This window comes from Sander lucioperca, chromosome 6 (genome assembly GCF_008315115.2).
Source record: "Sander lucioperca isolate FBNREF2018 chromosome 6, SLUC_FBN_1.2, whole genome shotgun sequence".
In the NCBI taxonomy this organism is placed as follows: domain Eukaryota; kingdom Metazoa; phylum Chordata; class Actinopteri; order Perciformes; family Percidae; genus Sander; species Sander lucioperca.
In genome coordinates, this window is record NC_050178.1 from 43087857 (window position 1) to 43110302 (window position 22446).

The 22446-nt window shown below is 41.6% G+C and overlaps 1 protein-coding gene across 3 annotated transcripts in view; it reads right to left on the reverse strand.

The window, feature by feature from the left end:
• The window catches only part of fbln2 (fibulin 2), a 98370-nt gene extending 81354 nt beyond the window's left edge, over positions 1 to 17016 (reverse strand). For 2 of the 3 annotated variants that reach the window (XM_036001757.1, XM_036001756.1), the window contains exons 1-2: positions 16776 to 17016; positions 8505 to 10344 (exon numbers count right to left, since the gene is read on the reverse strand). In XM_036001757.1, coding sequence (XP_035857650.1) covers positions 8505 to 10236 — 1732 coding nt within the window. In that variant the 5' untranslated portion in view covers positions 10237 to 10344; positions 16776 to 17016. The remainder of the gene's footprint in view (positions 1 to 8504; positions 10345 to 16775) is intronic. The other variant, XM_031280330.2, reaches the window with a different exon arrangement.
• Positions 17017 to 22446: the final 5430 nt, after the last annotated feature.

A 22446-nucleotide genomic window follows, 5' to 3' on the forward strand; every position in this document is an offset into this window, starting at 1 on the left:
ACTAGACTACCAGACCTCCGTCCTCAAAAGAAATAAACACAACAGAAGGAAAGCAACAGGAACCAAATTCAGTCTGACTGCGAGAAATCCCAGTCTCCCAGCCTCCCAGGAGGCGGGGCCACCCACTAATGGCCCAATCAGGTGCACCTTAGATAGGCAGAGAGGGAAAAGAAAAAACAAGGGGAAGCCCATAACACCATCTATCACATGGAAGACTGCTTTCATAGAAGGCTTCACATGAGAAAAACAACCTCAAGGCACTTGAAGATCTTGGGGGAGACAGCGCAGACGTAGAACACCTGAGGTCGTTTACCTTGGAGCTACTAATCAGACGTAGCTTCCACTGACATCGTAAATAACTGGGATTGTGTCCCTTTGGTCTGTTTGCCTTCGAGTTACTGACACTCTGCCTCGGTCAAGTCAATACTGGCGGCAACACTATTAGAGAGCCTGATGATTTGTGCCATCTGCTGAGCCTCGCTGACTTCATTTAAGGGTGTTCCTCTTTACCTCAATAGCTTGATCTGGCAAAAGATCAATCTACAAAGGCTAGATCAGGCCTCCAGGATGTGTGCCGGGCTTTTAAAGCAAATTGAACATAGCGGCCAAATGTCGGAATTGCAACATTTGCAACTCCAGATTGCAACTCCCAGCCTGTCACGTGATGCCCTCTGGCCCAAAAAGACTTCTTTTCATAAACTTACATGGTGAAAGACACGGTAGGACAAATCATGAATTGATTGTAAGCAGTAAGTGGGCCAAACTACAATAACTAACTTCCTAAACACCCACACACTTCACCGCAGCAGTATCTTTGAAAACCTCTGCATTAAAGGGTAACTGGACTCTTTCTTCCAATGGTTTTGTGTCTAAGTGACTGATGATAACAACAATCTTTGAAATAGATCCAGTATTAAGCGAGACAAGCTACAATGTAACGTTAATGGGTAATTGCGCCCTTTTAATTTACTTCCACTGAAAGTGATGGATTTAACACTCACATGCGCAGATTATTATTCTAAGTGTCTGACAACATTACGGAAAGGATCCCTACAGAGATAGACCTTTTTCTTAAAGTGTAAGATGCTTTTTGTCTAACCGGAAACAGTGCTGAAATCGCTGTTGCAAAACCCACCAGACTCCATTTAAACAGTAATTTTATCATCGTAAAACACACTTTATTCAAAATCGACAGAAACAAAATAAAAATCAAAAGCCATTCGCCCATCTGATTACATTTCAGCCCGGTTGGCGGCTGCCGGTTACAGCGTTCTCGCTCAATACTGGATCAATTTCAAATATTTTTGTTCACATTAGTCACTCCGACACCAATGCTTGGGAAAATAGGGTCCAAGTTGATAAGAGGCAAAATTTGTTTAGTTTTAGTTTTCATAAGACAAACCCAACATTTTTCAGCCACTCCTTATCTAATGATGCTGTAACTTACTGGAAAACCATAATGCTCCCAAACAACAGATCTAAATGGCATCAGAGGCTCTTCCAGCTCTTGTTCCTCATTTGCAAACCTGACAACACCTGACACCTAACCTGATTAACAGACAAAAACTGTCTCACTGACATGTTCTGTTCAGGTACCAAACTGCAGAAAGACATACAGAACCAAACGTCCTCCGCCGAACGATGTGGGATGAATATATGTACTGTTTGACCTGTAATAGATAGAAAACCCCAGGAAAATGTGTCTGAAAGACTGACGAAAGAAAGCCTTGATGAGATATTTCATTGAGTTACAGAACCTAGCTCAGGTGTGATGTCAGGATTAGTTCTCTATGATAATGTGTTGACATTTCATTTAATTAATTTCTTAAACCCATGAAATTGTGGAGCATCCTAAACCCAAATAAGCACATAATCCTGGAAGGGAAAATCATCAAAGTCATCTCAAGCTATATAGATCCAATGAAGCTGAAAACTAGAAAACTGCTTTGTTTGAGAGAGCAGAAAGAGCGGATGAATGATCTAAAAGTTCAAAACAAAGTGCTGCATTGAAATCATTTCATATAATGAGAGATGATTACACGACCATCTGGAAGAAACTGATGTGTGTTTGTTTTGGATGTGCCTGCCGCAGTGGGGCTGAGTTTATTCATTGCAGTAAATGACTATTCCTGGAATGTGTCACTGCAACAGGCAAACACTGCTGTTTTCCTCTAAATGCCAAGTAACGTTTTCTACGTTGGCTCGCACACAAACACACAAAGAGTTTCTATTACTATACTGAACTTAATTAAATTTTCTATTCCCTAATGCCCACTCCTATTATGGGGTCAGTTTTTCCCTTCCTGCTAAGAATAAAGTTCTGGGTAAAAATTGCCATATTTGGCATGTTAAGTCTAAGTCCAGGGCTTACCCGAATGGTTCGTAGCTTCGACCATTGCCATGCTTAATGACATTCAGATCAGTTTTTAAATGCTTCATTGTTTGTTTTTGTTTTAAGTACATAATTACATATCCATTACACCAAAAACCATCCAAGCAATAAGGAATAGTAATCCAACATTATTTATAATGCATCAATAATTATTAGTTGCTATTCTCATGGTAGGCGTCCACTGGGGCGTTTTGTGAAAGCAGGGATCGCCCCGTTTCCCAGCATTGGCCGCTTGATGGGCGAATCAATTTCTCTTCAATGACCACTGACAAGCAAAGATAAAAGGTTCCACCCTGGAACCACGATGGCGGCGGCTGATTGGACGAACGCTTCACTCGTGGACTGTCTGCTCCCGGATTTCAAAACAAATCAACACGGCGGCTCCTTTTGAAACTTTTGCTTATTTTATAAAAATAGTTCACCTAAATGTGGTTCTGAAAACATTTTATACGTGAAATAAGCTGCAGTTGCTGAATCGGTCTTCATTTTAGATCGACACCGGTCTGTTTAAAAGATTTTCGCGAGTTTTCGAGAGGCGGCAAGTCGAGCTGGACGCCCCTGATTTGTAGGACATCGATAGACAGAGTCTTATGGCGTTTTTCCATTACATGGTACCTGCTCGACTCGCCTCGACTCTACTCGCCTTTTTTGGTTTTCCATTACGAAAAAAAGTACCTGGTACCTGCTAACAGGTACTTTTTTTAGTACCACCTCAGTCGAGGTTCCAAGCGAGCTGAGGCGAGCCGAAAAGGTGACGTGAAAGCGACAGACGGGGGTGTCCTGAACAAACCCGTTATTTTTAAACAGTTTAGCCACCTGTTTGTTTTTTTGCTGCCTCCAGCTTCTTCTGAAATAAAATGTGTCTTCTGGCAACAACACACACCTTCGACGTTCTGTGTGTGTGTGTCGCGTTAGGTCACGGCAGTTTACTACGGCGCCGCTTGTTTACAGTTCTGCGGAGGCTCCAGTCCAGGCAGAGCTTTCGCCGCATCCTACGTACACACACACATGCTGGCTCGACGCACACACCAGCTGACAAATGTATACATCAGGCCACATATTACACAGGCTACGGTGAAAGCTCTGCATGGAGCCTCCACAGAACTATAAAACAAGCTCAAGTGGCCTGATGTTATACTTGTGCGCGCGTCGAGCCGGCAGACGACCAGCCACGCTGAGGTGGTACTAAAATCTGCAATGGAAAACGGACGCACAGTGTGTCGAGTCGAGGCGAGTAGAGTCGAGGCGAGTCGAGCAGGTACCATGTAATGGAAAAACGCCATTAGTTTGTATCCTGCATGCGATCGTGGTTGATAAGTTCTCTGCTATGTTCCTATGTGATTGCTCTGATTAAAAGGTAAACTTTTCAACCACTAGCTCTGTTTCACTGCAGCGCGGGCAGTACATGCAGAGCAAGCTCGTCACGTACCCGCCTGCAAAATTTGGCCAGACAAAGCCAGACACAACGTTGTCTTTTGTGTTATTGTCCACATTTTACAATTCTTGTTTGCCAATTCACTCTAAAAAAAACTTCCGGTACACAAAGTCCCAAACACCTTAAACACACAAAGTGCCAGCACTTCAAAACTTCGTTAACCTAACTAATAGCAGCCTCTACACTCTGCAGCCATTACTTCGGTACCAATTAAATTCTGAAAATGGGACGGTAGTTGTTTTTCTACAGTACCGTAAATAAAATTTTTGATTTGAACTTTTCTTTTCAACAGGAAAAGAGCAGCTGCAGGCTAACGGTAAGCTAACGTTACCCTGTGTTTTTAGCTTCATTCTACCAGAAGGTAAGCTACACTGCGCCTGTTGTTATTTTTTTCTTAGGATGTGTGCAAGTAGGCGGGGTGGGAGAGAGAGAAATACTGGGGAATCAATCTGATCCTGCTTTTGATTTCAATAGTCAAAATCGAAAGCTCATTTTGATAAATTTTTGATTAAAAATCTAAATTGTGACACCTCTAATATATATATATATAAAAATGAATACCTCAAACCCCTGCTAAAGGATTCATGCCCCTTAATTTTGTACGAGGTGCTGATCGAATGGCAGGAGCATGTATCATGCAAGTTGGAAAGCAACCCTGATGAAAAACCAAGGACAGAAACACAGAGATAGATTCATAGCAGCATAGCACAAAGCAGCTAACACTAATCACGCTAACTACCAGATTATTCCAAACAACTCGGAACCATTACATTCATCACTTCTTCTGTGCACCATAAGCCTTTTCAAAGAAGACCTAACTCCCAGTGAGTGTTAAGAACAAAAAAGCTTTCAGGGACATAGCTATTAGTTGAATCACCATGGTTTTACTTTAACTAATGATATAAAAATGAGGAAACTGACTTTCAGTTGTGGAAAAATGTCTACTGCTTTAAATGTCGCTGAATAAAACACATTAAAATATTGTCTCTGTCCCAAAATTACCCTTCTCCTTCTTAACCTCCGACTCTAATTAATTTGCCATTTTGAGGTAGTCATAAATAATCAAATGTGAATGCCCCTAATCAACACTGGTGTTGGAGGAAGCATTTGGGTGATAAAACCAGCCTTTAGGCTTAAATTGCAGCCAGCAGAGCCAAGGACAAACTGCAAATGGCTTTAGTGACTCTAACTTGTCTGTTTATTTTGTAATATAAAAATAGTCATCTGCAAGCTTTTTAGGGTGACCTTATTGTGATAATTAGATTTTGTTTTTATAATTAGAAACTGGATCGGAGGCACACAGACCCAGGTGACAGGGCCGTGCTGGGACAGGAGATTTATGGACAGGATGAGTTTTTCTTAATGACATCGGAGTCTCTCTAAGATCGATCACAGTGATTAACTCTTTGTTTGTTTGTGTCACAAAGAAGTGTGCTCTCTCTGCCTTTTACTGGGACTGATTTGTTAGCATTGCTGAGCTGATGAAGCAGGCGACGAAGGAACTTTACAATGCATACAATGTATGGAATAGTAGGTCCCTCGCAATAAAAACTTTTTATCTTGAGTGCTCAAAGGAAAACAATGGTTTAGCACAAGTTGGACATTTTGTTGCTCTCATTCCTTTCAGTAATATCTAGGGGTGTTCGATTCGAATAAAACATTTTCTTTTCAGCATTGCTGGCAATGCCCCAATATAAGCCATTAGATGTACTTTACAACTGTTTGAGTTTCTCAAAATTAACTAAGTGCAATTGCATGCACCATTAGTTTAACGAGGTGCACATGAATGCACCGTGAGGTCTAGTTGGAGCCACATGCTTTACCTTCATTGTTTGTTTCCATAACTCACTCATAGGGAAGGAAAAATGTTGTCAAACCGGTGACTTCAGGGAAGCAGGAGATTTTCCCAGTTCTGTTGTTTCTTCGTCATCTCCGACTCCGACAGTGGCTTCTGGAAAAGAGCCACTGCAGGCTACTGCTAAGCTAACGTTACGCTGTGTGTTTGGCTGCATGCTACCAGCCAGTAAGCTACGCTGTGTCAGTTGTTTTTTTTCCTCGGACGTGCGCAAGTAGATGTGAAGAGAAAAAAAAAACTGGTAGTATACGATTCATCTCTGCAGCTCTACAATAACACATTTTAAGAATGATCAGATTTTAATGGATCACATCTTATTATTATGTACATAATGCTACCAGGTTAGATATTAATTTACTAATTCATTCATTAATTAAAGCTGCAAGCAGCGATGGACAGGCCCTCGCTCCTCTGCGCGCGTCGGGGTCACCGGCGGTCGCCGCTCCTTGCGACCGTGCATTTGCGCGGCACTCAGACACCGCAAATCGTCACCAATGAAAAGGGAACTCCCTGCTGCGTTCAATGATACCTCACACAAGACTCTACCTTAGATGGTTCAAATGTTATGAAAGGGGGCGTGGCTTAAGCATAGGGGGCGGGCCAAACCATCACCAATGAAGAAGCAACTCTCTGCTGAGTTCAATGACACCTCACACAAGACTCTACCTTAGATGGATCAGCATTCATGAAAGGGGGGTGTGGCTTAAGCATAGGGGGCGGGCCAAACCATCACCAATGAAGAAGCAACTCTCTGCTGAGTTCAATGACACCTCACACAAGACTCTACCTTAAACGGTACAAATGTTATGAAAGGGGGCGTGGCCTGAGTAAGTGGGCGTGGTTATATTATAGGAGCCGGCTCATTATCACATGTAGACCACACATTCTAAGTTTCATGTAAATCGGATGATGTTTGTCATATAAGGCGCATTTCCTGTTGCCAGCGGGGGGCGCTATGACCAAAAGTCAAATATGGCCTGTAGGTGTCCTCAGGCCTGGACCCTTGTCAATCGTGAGAATTTTCGGGCAGATACAGTTACAACAATTTATTTGTTCATCGCTCAACACTCAAAATGGCCGCCACGCCCACACCGTCAGACGAAAAGTTTTTCTTTTAAGAACTTTTCATCTTTAAGGTGTTGGGATGATAGAGACCAAGTTTGAAGTACATCGGATGAAATCTCTAGGAGGAGTTCGTTAAAGTATAGCACCTTGACTTTTAGGCCTACGTTTTTTGTACATCTTGACATGATACACATGTGTACCAAGTTTCGTGAGTCTACGTTAAACGCACTGCAGGGGCTCAATTTTTTTAACATTGTAGGGGGCGCTAGCGAGCCATTTTTGCGCGCCTATTCCCAAAACCCTTAAAATACGTAAATTTTCACCAGACTTGATGCGACCGCCAAATTTGGTGAGTTTTTGAATATGTTAAGCCCCTCAAAAAGCCAATTCATTTTCCGGGAAAATAATTCCTTCAGTTTCAATAGGGCCTTCGCCGCTGTCGGCGCTCGGGCCCTAATTATCCCTTTCAGGACCCATCTCAACGTTAACTAAAAGTGTGTGCTAACTGTGTGACAGTTATAAATAAAGTGTACAGAACTAAAGTGGCATCCTCTTGTGTTTCTAATCGAACACGTAGCAGTGGGACAGCATTTCTAACCACTTTTAAGAAATCCTGCAGAGCGCCGCAATATATCAATTCTCGGGCGAGCCAGGAGTTCACTGCGCCGGTCAATAAGAGATTCTGTATATGAAAATGTTTACTCGCACTTGACAGATTTTTGGTCTCATGTGCTCTGGAGCCCTGTGAAGACATGACTTTTAAGCTTTGTGTACATGCTCTGTTCTTCCAGATTTCAGATCAGTCATATTTTTGTAAATCGCATAATCTCAGTGTTTGCTATTGTATAGCCCAGAGGAAGCAGTGCGATTATAGGTTAAGAGATGGAAACTTTTGTCTTGCATTTACTGAGCACATGCAGAGTACCTCGACACAGAGAGTCTGCTAGATGCTAGAGCTTAAAGAGATTCTGTGGAAATGAAGATGTGAAAATTATTTTTTTCTCTTTGGGGTGAGCAGCATGGACAGCCACGAGCAGTCCAGATTGTGTGAAGCATCTCCCGTGACCATGCTTTCTGTCAGTGCCTGGGAGTGTGACTGGCATTTTGATTGCAGTTTTCCTCAGGGGACTGTCTGGGGCCTTGAATCTGGATTGCACACAGTGGTTGTGGAGGCACACCGGATCCAGTGGGGGCTGCTACTGAGAATTATAGTCAGCTATTTCCTTAGTTGTGTATCTTTTTCTTAAAAGGGGCAATAACTTATGTTTTACAGCTCTAAAGCAGATGACCGTAATAAATCTGCAGGCTGTTGACTGGGTTTTTTAATCGACACCAGTGACTCTATAGACATCCGGCTGTTAGGCTGTCGAGACGCTCCCAGCAACTACCAATGTTGCAAAACCTTTCTATTTATTAAGGTAATATGCTAAAATGCCATGTATAACGTGCATTGCTATCAATAGCTATAGGATTTTTTCAGTTACAGTCCAGCGCACCTGCAGAGCAATACCACATTTCCAAAAGTGTTTTTCCTGGTCATAACTTAGCCAACAAATTCGTACGTTTTTGTCCCTGGCCTACATGAATGGCTGAAGTAGGGCTGCAAATTGATAAATAACTATGCATAGCATATTTTCTGTAGCGACTCCTCAGCTCTGGAACTGCCAGAAGACACATGTTCAGGAGTCTTCACTGAGCTAAGATATGGATTACACTCTAAAAATAAAAATCACCGTCTTCCAAAAAACTTGACTTACCTCCATCAGGTTTGAAAAGCAAACCAGGGCGATCTTTCCTCTCCTCCTCCTCTTCCTCCGTCACCTCTTCCTGGTCTTCACTGTGAAGGTTAACCAGCCTCTGACCTGGCTTTCTGCTGGACTCACTCTCATTCAGCTTGACCCTTACTGGCGGCTGGGTAGTGCTTATATAATGGACCATGGGGGTTGTCAGGTACTCAGGCCTCCTGGGGGAGCTGGTGCTGGGCTCGGGTGTGCTCTTTTCATAGCTGCTGGTTGGATTGCTGCTCTCTGGCTGTTGTGCTAACTCTAACTTTATCGTGTAGGGAACATCACTTCTTTCAGGCTCAGTGACACTATGAAATGTTACTATTTCTTCATCCTCCTCCTCCTCCTCCTCCTCTATAATCTCTTCTTCATCCATCCCTTCCTCACTGTCTTGTGTGACCGTCCCCTGTGATTCTTTGTGGCTATTTGAACTTGCCTGGGAATGGATTGGGCCCTCTGGGCTTTTCAGTATGTTCAGCTGGAAATTCACTCTTTCTGATTGTCTCTGCTGATTGGTTTGACTGTCTGTACCTCCCTCACTCATATGTGGATACTCTGGGTGTTTTTCACTCCCAAATCCTCGTTTCAGTGGAATTATGATCCTGTCGGAAGTTTCCGGTGCATGCGATGGCTTCTCCACATCTTTCTGTGTTGTCAGATCAATGAATGAGACACTTTGCGCACTTGTTGGACCCTGTGAGGGCTGCCAAGAAGTAGTGGCATCCTTGTGCAAATGTGGCCTGATAGTACTCTGCTCTAGTCTCAGGGGACTTTCTGTCACTTCCTCTTTGTCTGCCGAATGGTCATGAACTCCATATTGCTCTCTCAGCTCCAGCTTGCTTTGTCCGTCAAAGCTCTGAAGGGCAGAAGTTCTGTCAGGTCTGTCCGAACCTCGGGACAAAGAGATGATCTTATTAAATGAGGACGACTTGGTGGGGAAGACCAAAGATTGAGGGTAGGTCTCTGGAAAGTCTGTAGGACCGTAATCATAATCTTCTGGCTCCTCCTTATCCAAAGGCGGCGATTTGAAGAGAGGAAGATTCCCAATAGGAGGAAGGTGATGTGGTGTGGAGAATTGATCCATTGGCCCATGTTGGTCAAACCTGTCGGGGTAACTTTTGCCCATGCTGGCTGCGTCCTCCCCTGTTGGTGCAGCCAACATTGGTTTATGGACCTTGTGCGGGTCACAATCTGGCACAGGGTAGCACATTAGATTCCCTCCTTCGTTGGGGCAGTGGCAGACCCGGCAGGGATCAACGTGGAAGGAGTGTCCGGCCTCGTACTTTTGCTCGCCATGGACGCATCCGACGCGTTCGCACTGCACGCAACCGTCCGCAGGCTCTGAAACCTCGATGCAGTTCGGAGGCATATCAGGACAGCTGATGAAGTTGCAGCTGATCCGGCCCCCTCCCATGGGGCAGGAGCACTCTGTGCTGCCGTAGTCAACAAAGTAAGACTCTCCCTCGCCCACCTTGCCATTCTTGAATCCAGAATTGAGGCAATCATAGTACTGGTAACCCTCACATGTGCATCCTTTTTGCAGGCATGAAGCGCAACAGCTGCCACTCTCCAGCACTTCTTGGATGCAGTTGTCCAGCTGGGGGCAGTTCACGCCGGTGCAGTCACGCTGGCAAAAGCAGACACTCATGTAGAGAAAGAGAAAAGTACACCTCAGCAGTGTAACTTTAGCTATTAGACCAACCATGGCACCAGTTGTACGTACAGCAATCAAAGGATGATCAGGTATCGTCCACAGCCTTTAGTTTATCTTCAAGGATGCTGGCGCATTCTGCCCATGTGAACCATCACTACTCTGCAGGAAATGGGAGAAAGAGAGAAACAGGCAGACAGAGGCTTTTGTTACAAAATGAAAGCAGGCCAACATCTGGCTCGATAGTTGAGATCACATGCCCTAACCCTAATTATTACAGTCCTAACAATAAGACTATGTACCGGTGTTTCCCATACATAGGTTCTACTTGGGCGCCCCGTATGACAGCGTCAACGCTGCACTTGCTCAGAGAGGCTATCGTTACGTTAGTAGAAGCATGCTGCTGGTGGTCTTATCGTGGGATTAACTGTGCTAATAAAACCGTAGAAACAACGCGGCCACGCCGCTGTGAAAGCTCCCCAAACGTCATTTATCAGAGTCTGGTTGTTACCCCTCCCCGCAGCAGTCTCCTCCGCTCCATATCTTTAAAACGGCGCTAGCTAACTGGAGCTAACCGCTAATCAGAGCTAATCGTTGCTAACCGAGCCTTCAGTTCTGTGTGCCTGTATTCATTAACTGTATTTATGGACTCAAGCCCAAATAACACCCTTCATTTTATTAAAATGGCTGTAAAAGTTTTAAACTACAACTCAGAGTTGTTTGAATGACAGAAAACTGCTCAGATGCTAAATCTAAATGCAACAGGTCATGTGTAGTACAGAACAGCATGTTTAGGATCCCCAAAACACAGATAAATACATTTAAAAAAATTAACAATGATCTAACCAACAAAATGAATAAGAATTAACTTTAGATAGCCCGTAGCCTTATATGATTTAACAGGAGTTAGGAGGGAACAGTGTTGAGATTAATAATGAATAATAATAATAATAACATGTAACATTCTGTATGGATCATTATAGCACAGTATTATGGGTATTTTACGGCATCTGCTGAACCGTTAACATTTGGCAAAAAAAAAAAAGATTTAATTGACACACATTGAAGCACATCACGGCTACACTTTTTTGTCTTTGTTTAAACTTTAACGTGCAATTTGTTGTATTTAAGCAAACTACTGCAAGCAGCATACATGCAGAACTGATTAGGCTATATTTTAAAATCTATTCATAAGTTATATCATAATCGCAATATTCAACAACGTTGGGGCATATTGCATATTTTCCTCATATGGTGCAGCCCTAATAACTACCCTGAAATTGTGTCAGATGCAGCATGGTGTCGCAATATTTTCATCATCTTTTAGTCTAATTGGTTTAATATGTAAATAGTTATTTCATTCTAAATGATCTGATAATGTTATGTAGTCAGTTATGTAGTCATTATTTTCACCTTCATTTGACTAGTTTATAACTGAACCCATTATTACTGAACCCAGCCATTACGCGCCTCGCCGTCACATCCTGCGCCACCCACCACCACAAGTAAATTCTCAACCTGCGGGAAACACTGTGTACTCCTCATTAACATCCGCTTTTGTATCATTATGCATAGGGGTGTACGATTCAGAAAATGTCACAATTCGATTCCGATTTTTAGGCTCACGATTCGATTCAATATCGATTTTCGATTCAAAAACGATTCTCCTTTAAAAAAACGATTCACAGTATGTACATAAATGTGGTTACTTTTCCCATATATATATATATATATATATATATATATATATATATATATATATATATATATATATATATATATATATATATATATCTATCCCTTAGTACATTCATGTGTTTTTTTTTATTTAGTTTATTCAGTATCTTTTATTGTCCATATTATTCATGTGAATTTGTTTGTTATTTGTTATTTTATCATCCTGTTTATGATGTATGTGTATGTTGTGTGTGATGTCTGTAAGCTACTGGGACCTTGAATTTCACCTTGGGGATCAATAAAGTATCTATTTTTTTTTTTTTTTAATATGAATCAATTTTTGGAATTCTATGAATCGATTTTGAACCGGTAGAGCTTGAATCGTGATTCGAATACGAATTGATTTTTTTGCACACCCCTAATTATGCAGGCTGTCTTGATGAAACTTGGAACCTGCCCAAGTCATCCATTTCTACCACGATCCTGATTATTTCTATTGCCATAACAATCTTGGTTGGGGGGGGGGGGGGGCGGCTTCCCTACTTCCTACCCCCCTACTTCTGGACTTCTGGTGCCCTTGCTCAGGCTACACCCATTTTTGATCTCGGCCCTTATTTTGATCTCAACTACACAGCTGTAAAGCTTTGTGACTGTATTTTGCATGGTTGCGACGCTATCCCGGTGACAAAATCTGTCCACAGACATATCAATACATGGCAGAAGTACTTAGAACCGCCTCTGTGGCAGTTCAAGCTACAGCAGGTGTCTCCAGGACCACATTTTGCCATCATGGCACACACACTGCTTTTGTTACCTTTGCAATGCTTTTTGTACTACAGAAGGATCCAAACACATCAACAACTTGCCCTAAGAGAATATTGTGACACTGTGGAAGTGTAGCTACATTGTTGTATTCATGGAGTAGGCCTAATAACTCTTATTCTAAAGCATTTCATTTGGAAACCAAATGATGGATTTGTTTGTTATCATTCTCACGTTTCAGGTTCTCAAAACCAGCAAAGTGAACTGTAAAACGATTGTGTTTAGCCATTAAAGCCATTACAAGCCATGCAATAAAGTTTTTCTTTGTTCAGGAGCTTTTTCCTAGAATCAGTTCATCTGTGCTGTTTGGACAACAACCGAAATAATGAGTATATTGTGATCTTTGCTAAACAAGTTTCAAATTTACTATAGATAACGCGATAATATCATTGTGAATTCTTTTGGACACGATAATTGTGTAATGAACATGTGACAGCCATAGTGTGAACCACAAAATACAATGTAGGAAGCAGAGTTCAAGAACAAGAGTTGATTAATTAGCATTTCTTGCTCTCTCCTTGACAGTCAAAGCTTCTGTGATAGCCTCCCTGACTAGGCCCAGCCCGCCCCGAAGGCCTTCTGTCACCAAACTGAGTTTATTTAAAGCCTGAGGACTGAGGATCACTGCAGTCCTGTCAGTGGAAGTGACATGCAGCGTTACTGTACTGGACATCATAAGAGTTGGCAAAAGAAAGAAGACTGAGTAGCCCACGCAGCCTGGTGTTCCCCCAGGTAGTGAGGAATGAGGGATTCCTCTGTTTTCTCTCTTCCTGCACGCACGCACGCACACACATATACATACACACACACACACACACACACACACACACACACACTCAGCTGATCTCTGAACAATCCCTGGTGTCATGCAGCTCAGCCAACATGGACACAAATAAGGATCATTTTAAAACTTCACTCAGAAACATTGCAGAAAAGAATATATCTCATCTAAGAAATGATGTACAGCGAGCCGGTCATTCCCCTGATCAGCCTGAAGGGGTTCAATTCACATTATACCATGGTCTGGGTGAATACTCGATTCTGATTGGCTGCAGGGTGTCGATAAAAGTGTTATAGGACACCTACTAAAGGACTTTCGGTGAAACTGAGTGTTTACTGTTCTAAATTCTTCAGTTCTTCAGTGCCTCGTCCTCTTAACACCACAGGATGGCGCTAACACACGCTGCAAGAAGTAAGTCACACTGTCTCTCTGAACTGACTTTGTGTCACAGGCTGCGGCCGACAGTAACGTTACACATCGCAGATAAAATTGTTTGTAACAATCGTTATATTGTTTCGGGGACAATGGCATGGCTGGATAGCTAGCTTGTCTTGTTGTTCAACATACTGTCAAATTATTTTTTACTTATTGCCAACTGTACACAGTGTTATTGACTTTGAATCTTGCTAGCATAGCGTTAGCTTTTTGGTTCGTAGCTGTCTGAGCTAAAGGATTCTATAAGCTGAGCGGACTATAAATATCTCCCGTTGCTATGGGTGGCAAGTCGTATCTAAGTGTCCTTCCTATTTCCTGGAGCAGGGAACAACGTTTGCATTGCATAAGAACTTTATGGGATGGGAATGATTGCTCCAGGTATTAGTCAAATCCTCATGCGTAACCAGGGAAACAGAAGGTTTAGAAAAACTTTAGATTTCGATTGCAAAACGAATTAAAATATGAATTAATGGTTAATTAATTAATAATGCCGCTTATTACATGGCTACTCATACAGAGGTTACCCACTAATAATGCCTGCGCCCCAGTCGGGACGGTTAACTTTACCGCTGATGAGCACGGTGAGTGAGCTAACCGTGGAGCTAACTAATGCTCTGTTTGCATAACTAATGTTTTCATTAGCGCTGTTAGCAGGGTTGGGCACTGTTTTGACTTTAACAAATCTGAGTCTTCCTTTCAATCCCGATTCTTTGAGGGGTGGAGTTGAAACGGGTCACATGCTTATTTCACAAATAAGAGGGACATTTTATATTGATTCAACGGTGATTTACAGTTTGACCGGGCTTTAGACACTTTAGAGCGCAGCTTACTGTGCTCCATGGCTGCAACACAACAAGCGCCTGGAAATACGGCGGCCGCTATGGAAACCCAAACTTGTGCACAACAATAAACATTTAAGTGGCACCATAATGAGGCACCGAAATCCTCGTTGCTATTCTGTCCGGTATATACTATTAGCACCGGATTTTAACATGCGCCGTTAACTTGAACAGAAAATTGCAATGCCTGTATATTTTCACGGCAAACACACGTGTGTGGAAAGCGGTCGCACAACAGCTGAAATGTTGTAGTGTTTAAACTTTTTAAAATAAGATTTTAAGAGTTTTGTAAGTCGTGATTTGTGTTTATATAAAAAATATTGAACAGGTGGTTGCCAAAGGGGGCAACCAGAGGCCATGAAACAGTCACTCAATCTGGTTTGTGATAAATATTCTGTTTGACTGTTCAATGTTCCATGCTTATTAAAAGAAAATCACCTATTGCCGGCGATTAATATCCGTGTTCTCATCCTTGCATAAGAATACAGAGCAGTTTTGATAGTGTTTCATGTTATAACGCTCAATGACATGTTTTATCTGTTACACAGAGAATATTGAACTTTAAAGAAAGAAAAACATCGCTAATTGAATCGTAATCGCAATATCTGGCAATTCGATTTTTTTCCCCTAATCGTTCAGCCCTACCCGAATAAGAGCAATTTGTTTAGTCATCTGAAAATTAATCACAAAGTAGTCTGTCACCAAACAATAGAGCAGAAACCGAGAAATAAAAGTGCCCTCTGGTTCTTCCATCGCAACAAAGTCATCGATTAAAGCTACAGTTGGTAACTTTTATAAAAAATAACTTTTTGTCATATTTGCTCAAACTGTCACAGTATCCTGACAGTAGTACAACAATCACATAATCGCTGAAGAAAATCACGTTCCTCCCAGTGAAAATGACCCAAGGAAAACAAGCAATCAGAGCCGAGGAGTCTCTAACACAGTGTCAATCACTGCTCATAACTCAAATTTTTCTGAAAACATTTGCGGCAAGAAATAGGTAATACAGTAAGAAAATCTTGATTCATATTTAATCAGCGCTGCCTAGTTTGACAGTTTGATTGGAGTTTACGAGCAGTCATTGACACTGCGTTAAAGATTAGGGCTCACGATTACTTTCATTGTCTATTAATCTGTTGATTATTTTCACGATGAATGGATTAGTTGTTTGGTCTATAAAATGTCAGAAATTGGTGAAAAATGTGGATCAGTGTTTCCCAAAGCCCGAGATGACGTCCTCAGATGTCATGTTTTATCCACAACTCAAAGACATTTAGTTTACTGTCACAGAGGAGAGAAGAAACTAGAAAATATTCACATTTAAGAAGCTGTGATCAGAGAATCTTTATGAAAAATACTCAAACTAAATAATCGATTATCAAAATAGTTTATGATTACTTTAATAGTTGACTACTAATCGATTAATCTTTTGCTGCTCTATCTCAATGTTGACCAAAATAATCGTGATTATGATTTTTGCCATAATGGAGCAGCCCAAATACAGGGAGATTCATACATACAGTAATATTTTTAAAGCTACAATTAACTAATCCCTACAGACAATCTGTAACAACACGACTGTTACAAAAACTGAATAAAGTCTGTTGAAGTGGTCTTGCTGTTGTCGAGCATCTGTCACACCTGTAAGCTATTAGCAACACCAGAAACTGTTAAACGCCTTTAAATCACTCATTCACAATAGATTAGACCAAAAAGTGTAAACCAAAACTTCAAGACTCCAAGACTTCATAACTTCTTCAGTTAAAGTATTGTGCACAAACATTGTAACCTGTCATCGCTTTCCACCTGATAACAACAATCAACATGGCTGCAAGGTTGCAGTCAACACTCTACAAAGTTGAATTCCCCAATCAAACTTCAATTAAAAAAAGTTCTCCGCGCCTTTTAAAGTTTCCACCACAGCGTCCATGAATTAAACTGTAAGTTTTTAAGCAGGCGAACAGCCTCGGTACAAAGAGCTGACACTGTTGACGGACTAACGAGTAAAACCGCTTGTAGACACCGGTTTGTTTTACCTTGTCGCGTACGGATTGACGGGCTGGAGAGCCGCCGGCTGCCGGTCCTCTGAGCGCCGCAAGTGTGAATCCTTTGACCGTCGCAGCGTTGCTGGTAGCGGGCAGCCAGGCAGACAAGAGGAGGGGGAGGGACAAAGGAGATCCCATCGTGGTTCATAAACCTAGCTTAATGAAGAGCAGGCTCTGCTGGCTGGGCCGGCCCACACAGCACAGCAGCAGGTACAAATGGGGACTTTTATCTTACGGTTGGACAGACGTTGAACAAGTTACTATAAATAACATGTAATGACATTTTAAATGTAAAAGGGAAATAAAGCTATTAATGACAAGACAAAATTAACCTGATGGCAAGACCGTCACTGTGTAGAAAAAGGGCGGGCACTTAATGGCAGGTGATTGGATGAACCATCTGTCTATCAGACTTTATATTTATATATATATTTTTTGTGTTTTTTTTTTTTTAGTATTTCTTGTTCTGTATTTGTGTGTGGGGAGTGTGACCTATGTTTCTTTTAGTATCACATGTGAATAATGTGAAAAAATGTTTGAAATAAAGGAACGTTATATTCAATTCAGTTGTTTTGATTGAGAGATCCCTAGCGTCAGAAAATTACATATTGTGCGTTTAATAGTGAACTTTAAAGGGGCTGGTAGGCATGTTTCAAGCTAAGTGTTTCCCGCTGCACTCAGTCTTTATGCTAAGATAGGCTAATCTGTTCCCAGCTCTAGCTCCGCACATAACAAACAGACATCTTCTATCTTATCTTAATCTTGGCAAGAAAATGAATACCCGTATTTCCCAAAAGAAATGTGAGCATGAACAGGGGCGTAGTACAAAGTCCAGGGCCCTGTAGAAAGGCATTCTCTATGGGCCCCTCCCCACATCTACTGCTATTCATTCTAGCATCTTTTTGGGCCCTCCTCACATGAGGGCCCTGGGTACTCGGTCCCCTTTCCACCCGCAGTCCGACACCCCTGAGCATGAAGCATGACTTTTGTGTGTATAAATCTGTTTGTGTGGAAGTGGAACTATTATGCTTTTCCATCCTGTCTTATATATGTCTTAATGTTGGATTTTCATGTTAAACGTGGCCAGAACAAATAATGAGGTAAATGTATTTCAGAGAAATCCCCGTGAGCTAAAACGTTCCAATTTCCAACTGTTGTGAACTGTTGCGTCAAGCCGGTCTTCTATGATTGGTCATCTGCTCCAGGCAGGAACTACTAGAGTGTTGTTGTTTTTTAAACTACTGCAGTGTTAACATTGTCACATGTAGCTACATGCTAACGGCAGTAAAAGATGTAATCTTGGCTGCCAATGTTGTTAAATTCTCCCCAATTCCGGGCCACATTACTCCTGAAACCTTTCCAGTTATGTAGTATTTGGTTTAGAAGCCTTTATCAGCGATTTTTGACTAGAAAGTGCTGCTATATTCTATTAGTTTCCACTGCTTAGTGGTTTTTCACAGTAGAAAGTCCTGCTATATACTCCGTCGCAGTCAGTCTCAGGCTCCTGAGTGAAACAACACAGCTGAGAACCAGACACTAAAAAACATTACGAAAAAACATTACGAATCTACAGCAAAAACTGAGCTAAAACAAAACAGGTTGTAAAATAGCAAACAAATGTCTACAGTTAAATGTAACCTATGGCTACAAAACGGAAGTAAAGAGGTCATCTGAGGCCTATCCATAGTGTCTTGGTGTTTCCATATTACATCTGGCATATATATACTATATATAAAAATAAAAACAATCCATTTGGCAACCTGACAACCTGACGCTAGGGTGCGTCTAGATTTCTAGGCAAGCAGCCATGGGCGGTATGAGAAAAAGTGTTTTTTGAACATTAAAGCATGTAAACATATTCTAATAGAATCACAAAATACAAGTATAAACCTGAAAATGCTATATAATAGGTCCACTTTAAATTCAACATACACCACTGTGGTCAACTACTTTGAACTCACATAAGGTTTATATCAGCTCAAAAAGGAAGATAAGCTGGGTTAAGGTTATTCCTCCACTCTATTTGTCCGCTTATTGTAGTATAAAGTCAACCTGTATGACCAGAGTTACTGTGCTGCTGCACTCCTTCAGAGCCATGTTGTTGTCCCCCAGGGTAAAGTTTAGCTGCTGTCCACCGCTGTGGTTTTAAGGGTCTTGCATGTAACTCTTAAATGGAAGGCCGTAACCTTGGCTAAACAAGAGCCTTGCACTCCCATCATTACTCGTGCTCATGAACAAATTTTAAAAAAACAGGCCTGTTTTTAACTACCTTCTTGATCTCACATTGAGCCCTCCTCCCTGGAAGGATAAATATGTATGTCATTCAAGTGAGCATGCCTCTGAATTCCAGTGATGGGGAGTAACTAGCTACATGTAACAGGGTTACGTAATTATATGATTAAAGGTTATGGGAAAAACGTTTGTATTTAAATTACAGTGACCTATGACAATGTTTATGATTATATTGGGGGTTACATCTGAATAGTTTCTGCAAAAATATTCATTTTGTTGCTTTGCATGTTTTTAATGTGCACAATGTCTTATTTTGCCATTTCCAGCCACAGCAGTTTAGTAAAGTTTGATGCTATTGTGATGCTTTCCATTGGTTCTCCTGTTTGAATTTGCAGCTAAATTGCGTCTCAAGCTGTCTGAGAGTTGCCACTCTACGGATATGGCTATGTATGGCTACGGATAAAAACATGTTCCAGTGGTGGAAATATAAAAAAAAACCATTTCACACAAAAATCTGAGAAGGGTTCGAACATAACAATGCAAAGAATGTTTGCCAGTGGTCAAAATGCTATCGACATCGAAAATGTCGATGTCCAACCTCAGGAAACATCTGCAGGTATGTAAGTTAAGTTAGCTTACAGTAACTGCAAACAGTCATTTTAAATAAAGTAGGGAAGACATGCCTGCCTTCCGTGTGACACACCGTGCTTCCAATTTTTGAAAAGGGTTAACAGTTGAAACATTCATTAGAAATTTAGAAAAGTAATCAAAAACTAATCAAATGTAATAAGTTCCATTACTTTGATAAAGTCATTGAAATAGTTACACTACTATTACATTTTGAAGGACAATTCCGGCGCAAAACGAATCTAGGGGTTATTAACAGATGTGTACCCACTCTGTCGCTCTCTGGGACATGTTTTCATGCTATGTGTTTGTAGCTTGAAACAAGCTAGTGCGGACCGCTGATTAGCTTACAACGCTAGTATTCGGGGCACAGGGAAAGTAAAAACAAATCGCTTATTATACCACTAAAAAGGCTCAAAATATCACCACACGTCAACAGTAGCACAATGAATGTTAAATGCTAAATGTTAACCGAAGCATTGAGAACTTTGTAAGTGTACAGACAGTTTATTAAAAAGATAGAAGATGAAGACAGTCGTGTTCTCGTATACAGGCGGCCGCCGTCTTGGGAGCTACTGTCTTTCTAAACTATCTTTGTAAGCATGACCCTGCAACAGCAAATGCCAGAAGAGTGAGCAACTTTACGACTTGAGACCAATCTTGTATCACACGTTCACGACATGTCCTTCCTTTATTTGAAGCGGCCCCTTTGGAGAGGCGTCATAAACCCGGCCCAACACGGCACCTCTAGAGGACATCTGAGTTCAAAGAGTGTAGGGAGTGCGAGTGTTGCTCGGGATAAGTTGTGGCATAGATGTTTGAATGGATTTCACTCAACGTGTTGGAGCGTAGTGACCTGATCAGCAGTCTGGACCCCTCCCAGCAGTATTGAAGGTCCTAATGAGGCGCTGTCAAGGCCTGGGGTGAAGTGTTGGTCGGCGTTGTGATAAACAGATCGGCTCTGATCGCAGATAAGACCACTGCCGGGGGAGTGGGTCGGCTTTCAGCTAGAGATGAGAGACGAGGTAAAACAATAGAGAGGACCAGTGGTCCTACTCAAGCACTGTACTTAAAATTTGAGGTACTTGTACTTTACTTGAGTCTTTTCTTTTCATGCCACTTTCTACTTCTACTCTACTAAATTTCAGAGACAAATGCTGTACTTTTTACTCCATTACATTAATCTGACAACTTTAGCTACTAATTACTCTACAAATTAAGATTTTTGCACACAAAACACGTAGTTTATAAAATATGTTTTATTATAAATTAAACTACTGAACAATATACGGCCTCCAAGTGCAGCTGAAATGATTAGACCATTAAACACTTAGTAAATTGACAGAACTGTTTGGATCGTTTCCAGTATCTAAAATGTGAGGATTTTTCTGCATTGAGCACTTTTACTTCTAATACTTTAAGTACATTTTCCTGATGATACTTACATACTTTGACTTTAGTAACATTTTCAAAGCAGGACTTTTACTTGTAACAGAGTATTTTTACAGTGTGGTATTAGTACTTTTACTTAGGCTATTACACATATTACTACATTGCTACGTTTTGGTTTAAAAACGAATATATTTTTCTGCGTTTACAGCTCGCATTCCCACTACTCTGGCGTTTACAAGCCCCTAAACCGGAGACATTTCAAAGCACTTCTGACCCATTTTGGTTTGGAATCTGCGGGGTTGTGTTGCAGTCTCAACGGCCGCAAACGGAAACCTTTGGCAACACCGACACTGACGCCAACGTTTCTCTGCCTGATTGGGTCTTATCAGTCATGACGTCTCATTGTCTGAGAAAAGCTACTAACATTACCATGGCAACTACCGGGCGGAGTATACATGCTGCCTCCTGTTTACACCGGCACGCACATGCCCAGTATACGAGAATGTTGATGAGATATGCAGTTTGGGCGTGTTAGTTTGAACGGACATTAGTTCTTCTACTGGAGTTCACTTTTGGCTCAAAACTGCACTTAAAAACCAAAACGTAGCAATGTAAATGTAGCCTTAAGTAAAGGATCTGAACACTTCTTCAACCACTGGAGAGGACTCACATTCTGAATATCGAGGGCAGTGGAAGGACATGTCAAAACTTGCTTAGAGGCCTACATTTTTTTTATTTCATCTGCTGTACGGTGGGCCTTATTTTTCACATACAAAAATAGACTTTGTGCTGTGACAGCGCGGCTCCCTGGAGTTAACTGCAGTTTTGTCTGAAGTCGCGCAGATGACTTGTGTAGGATAACAAGATCAGAGAGGCGTTGCCATGGTGTAGTGAACAAACTTGGATTTTGCATGCACATAACAGGATCAGGCTCAGCCTCGCTATAAAACACTGAGTGGGACTCAGCAACGCATGGGTGAGATTTGTAGAATCCCAGTGCGATCTCTGAGGAAAGTTGCCAGAAGCAGACAAGGCTTTGAAATAGCCCAGGAGGCCTCAGGGAGTCAGGCTTCATGTGTGGGGTCACCGGGGAGCATCTGGCTCAAGACTCACTGGTGTCTCCCTCTGTATGGTTTATTGAATAGAGAGGGTTGGCAGGGACCTTGAAAATTGGCTCTAAGTTATGTCTAATTACTGTACATGACATGTGAGCGACACATACTGTGCCGAAATAAAGATTGCTGATAAAGGTTGGGATTGGTTCAATGCATTTCTAGGAAAATGTAAGTCTACAGAAAAATGGAAAAATCTTAAGATGACTTTTGTTTCCGGTTTGGCTGGAAATTTATATCACTATCGCTGTCTTCTCCATAACACATGGAGCTTGAAGAAAGGGAGATCATGTTATATA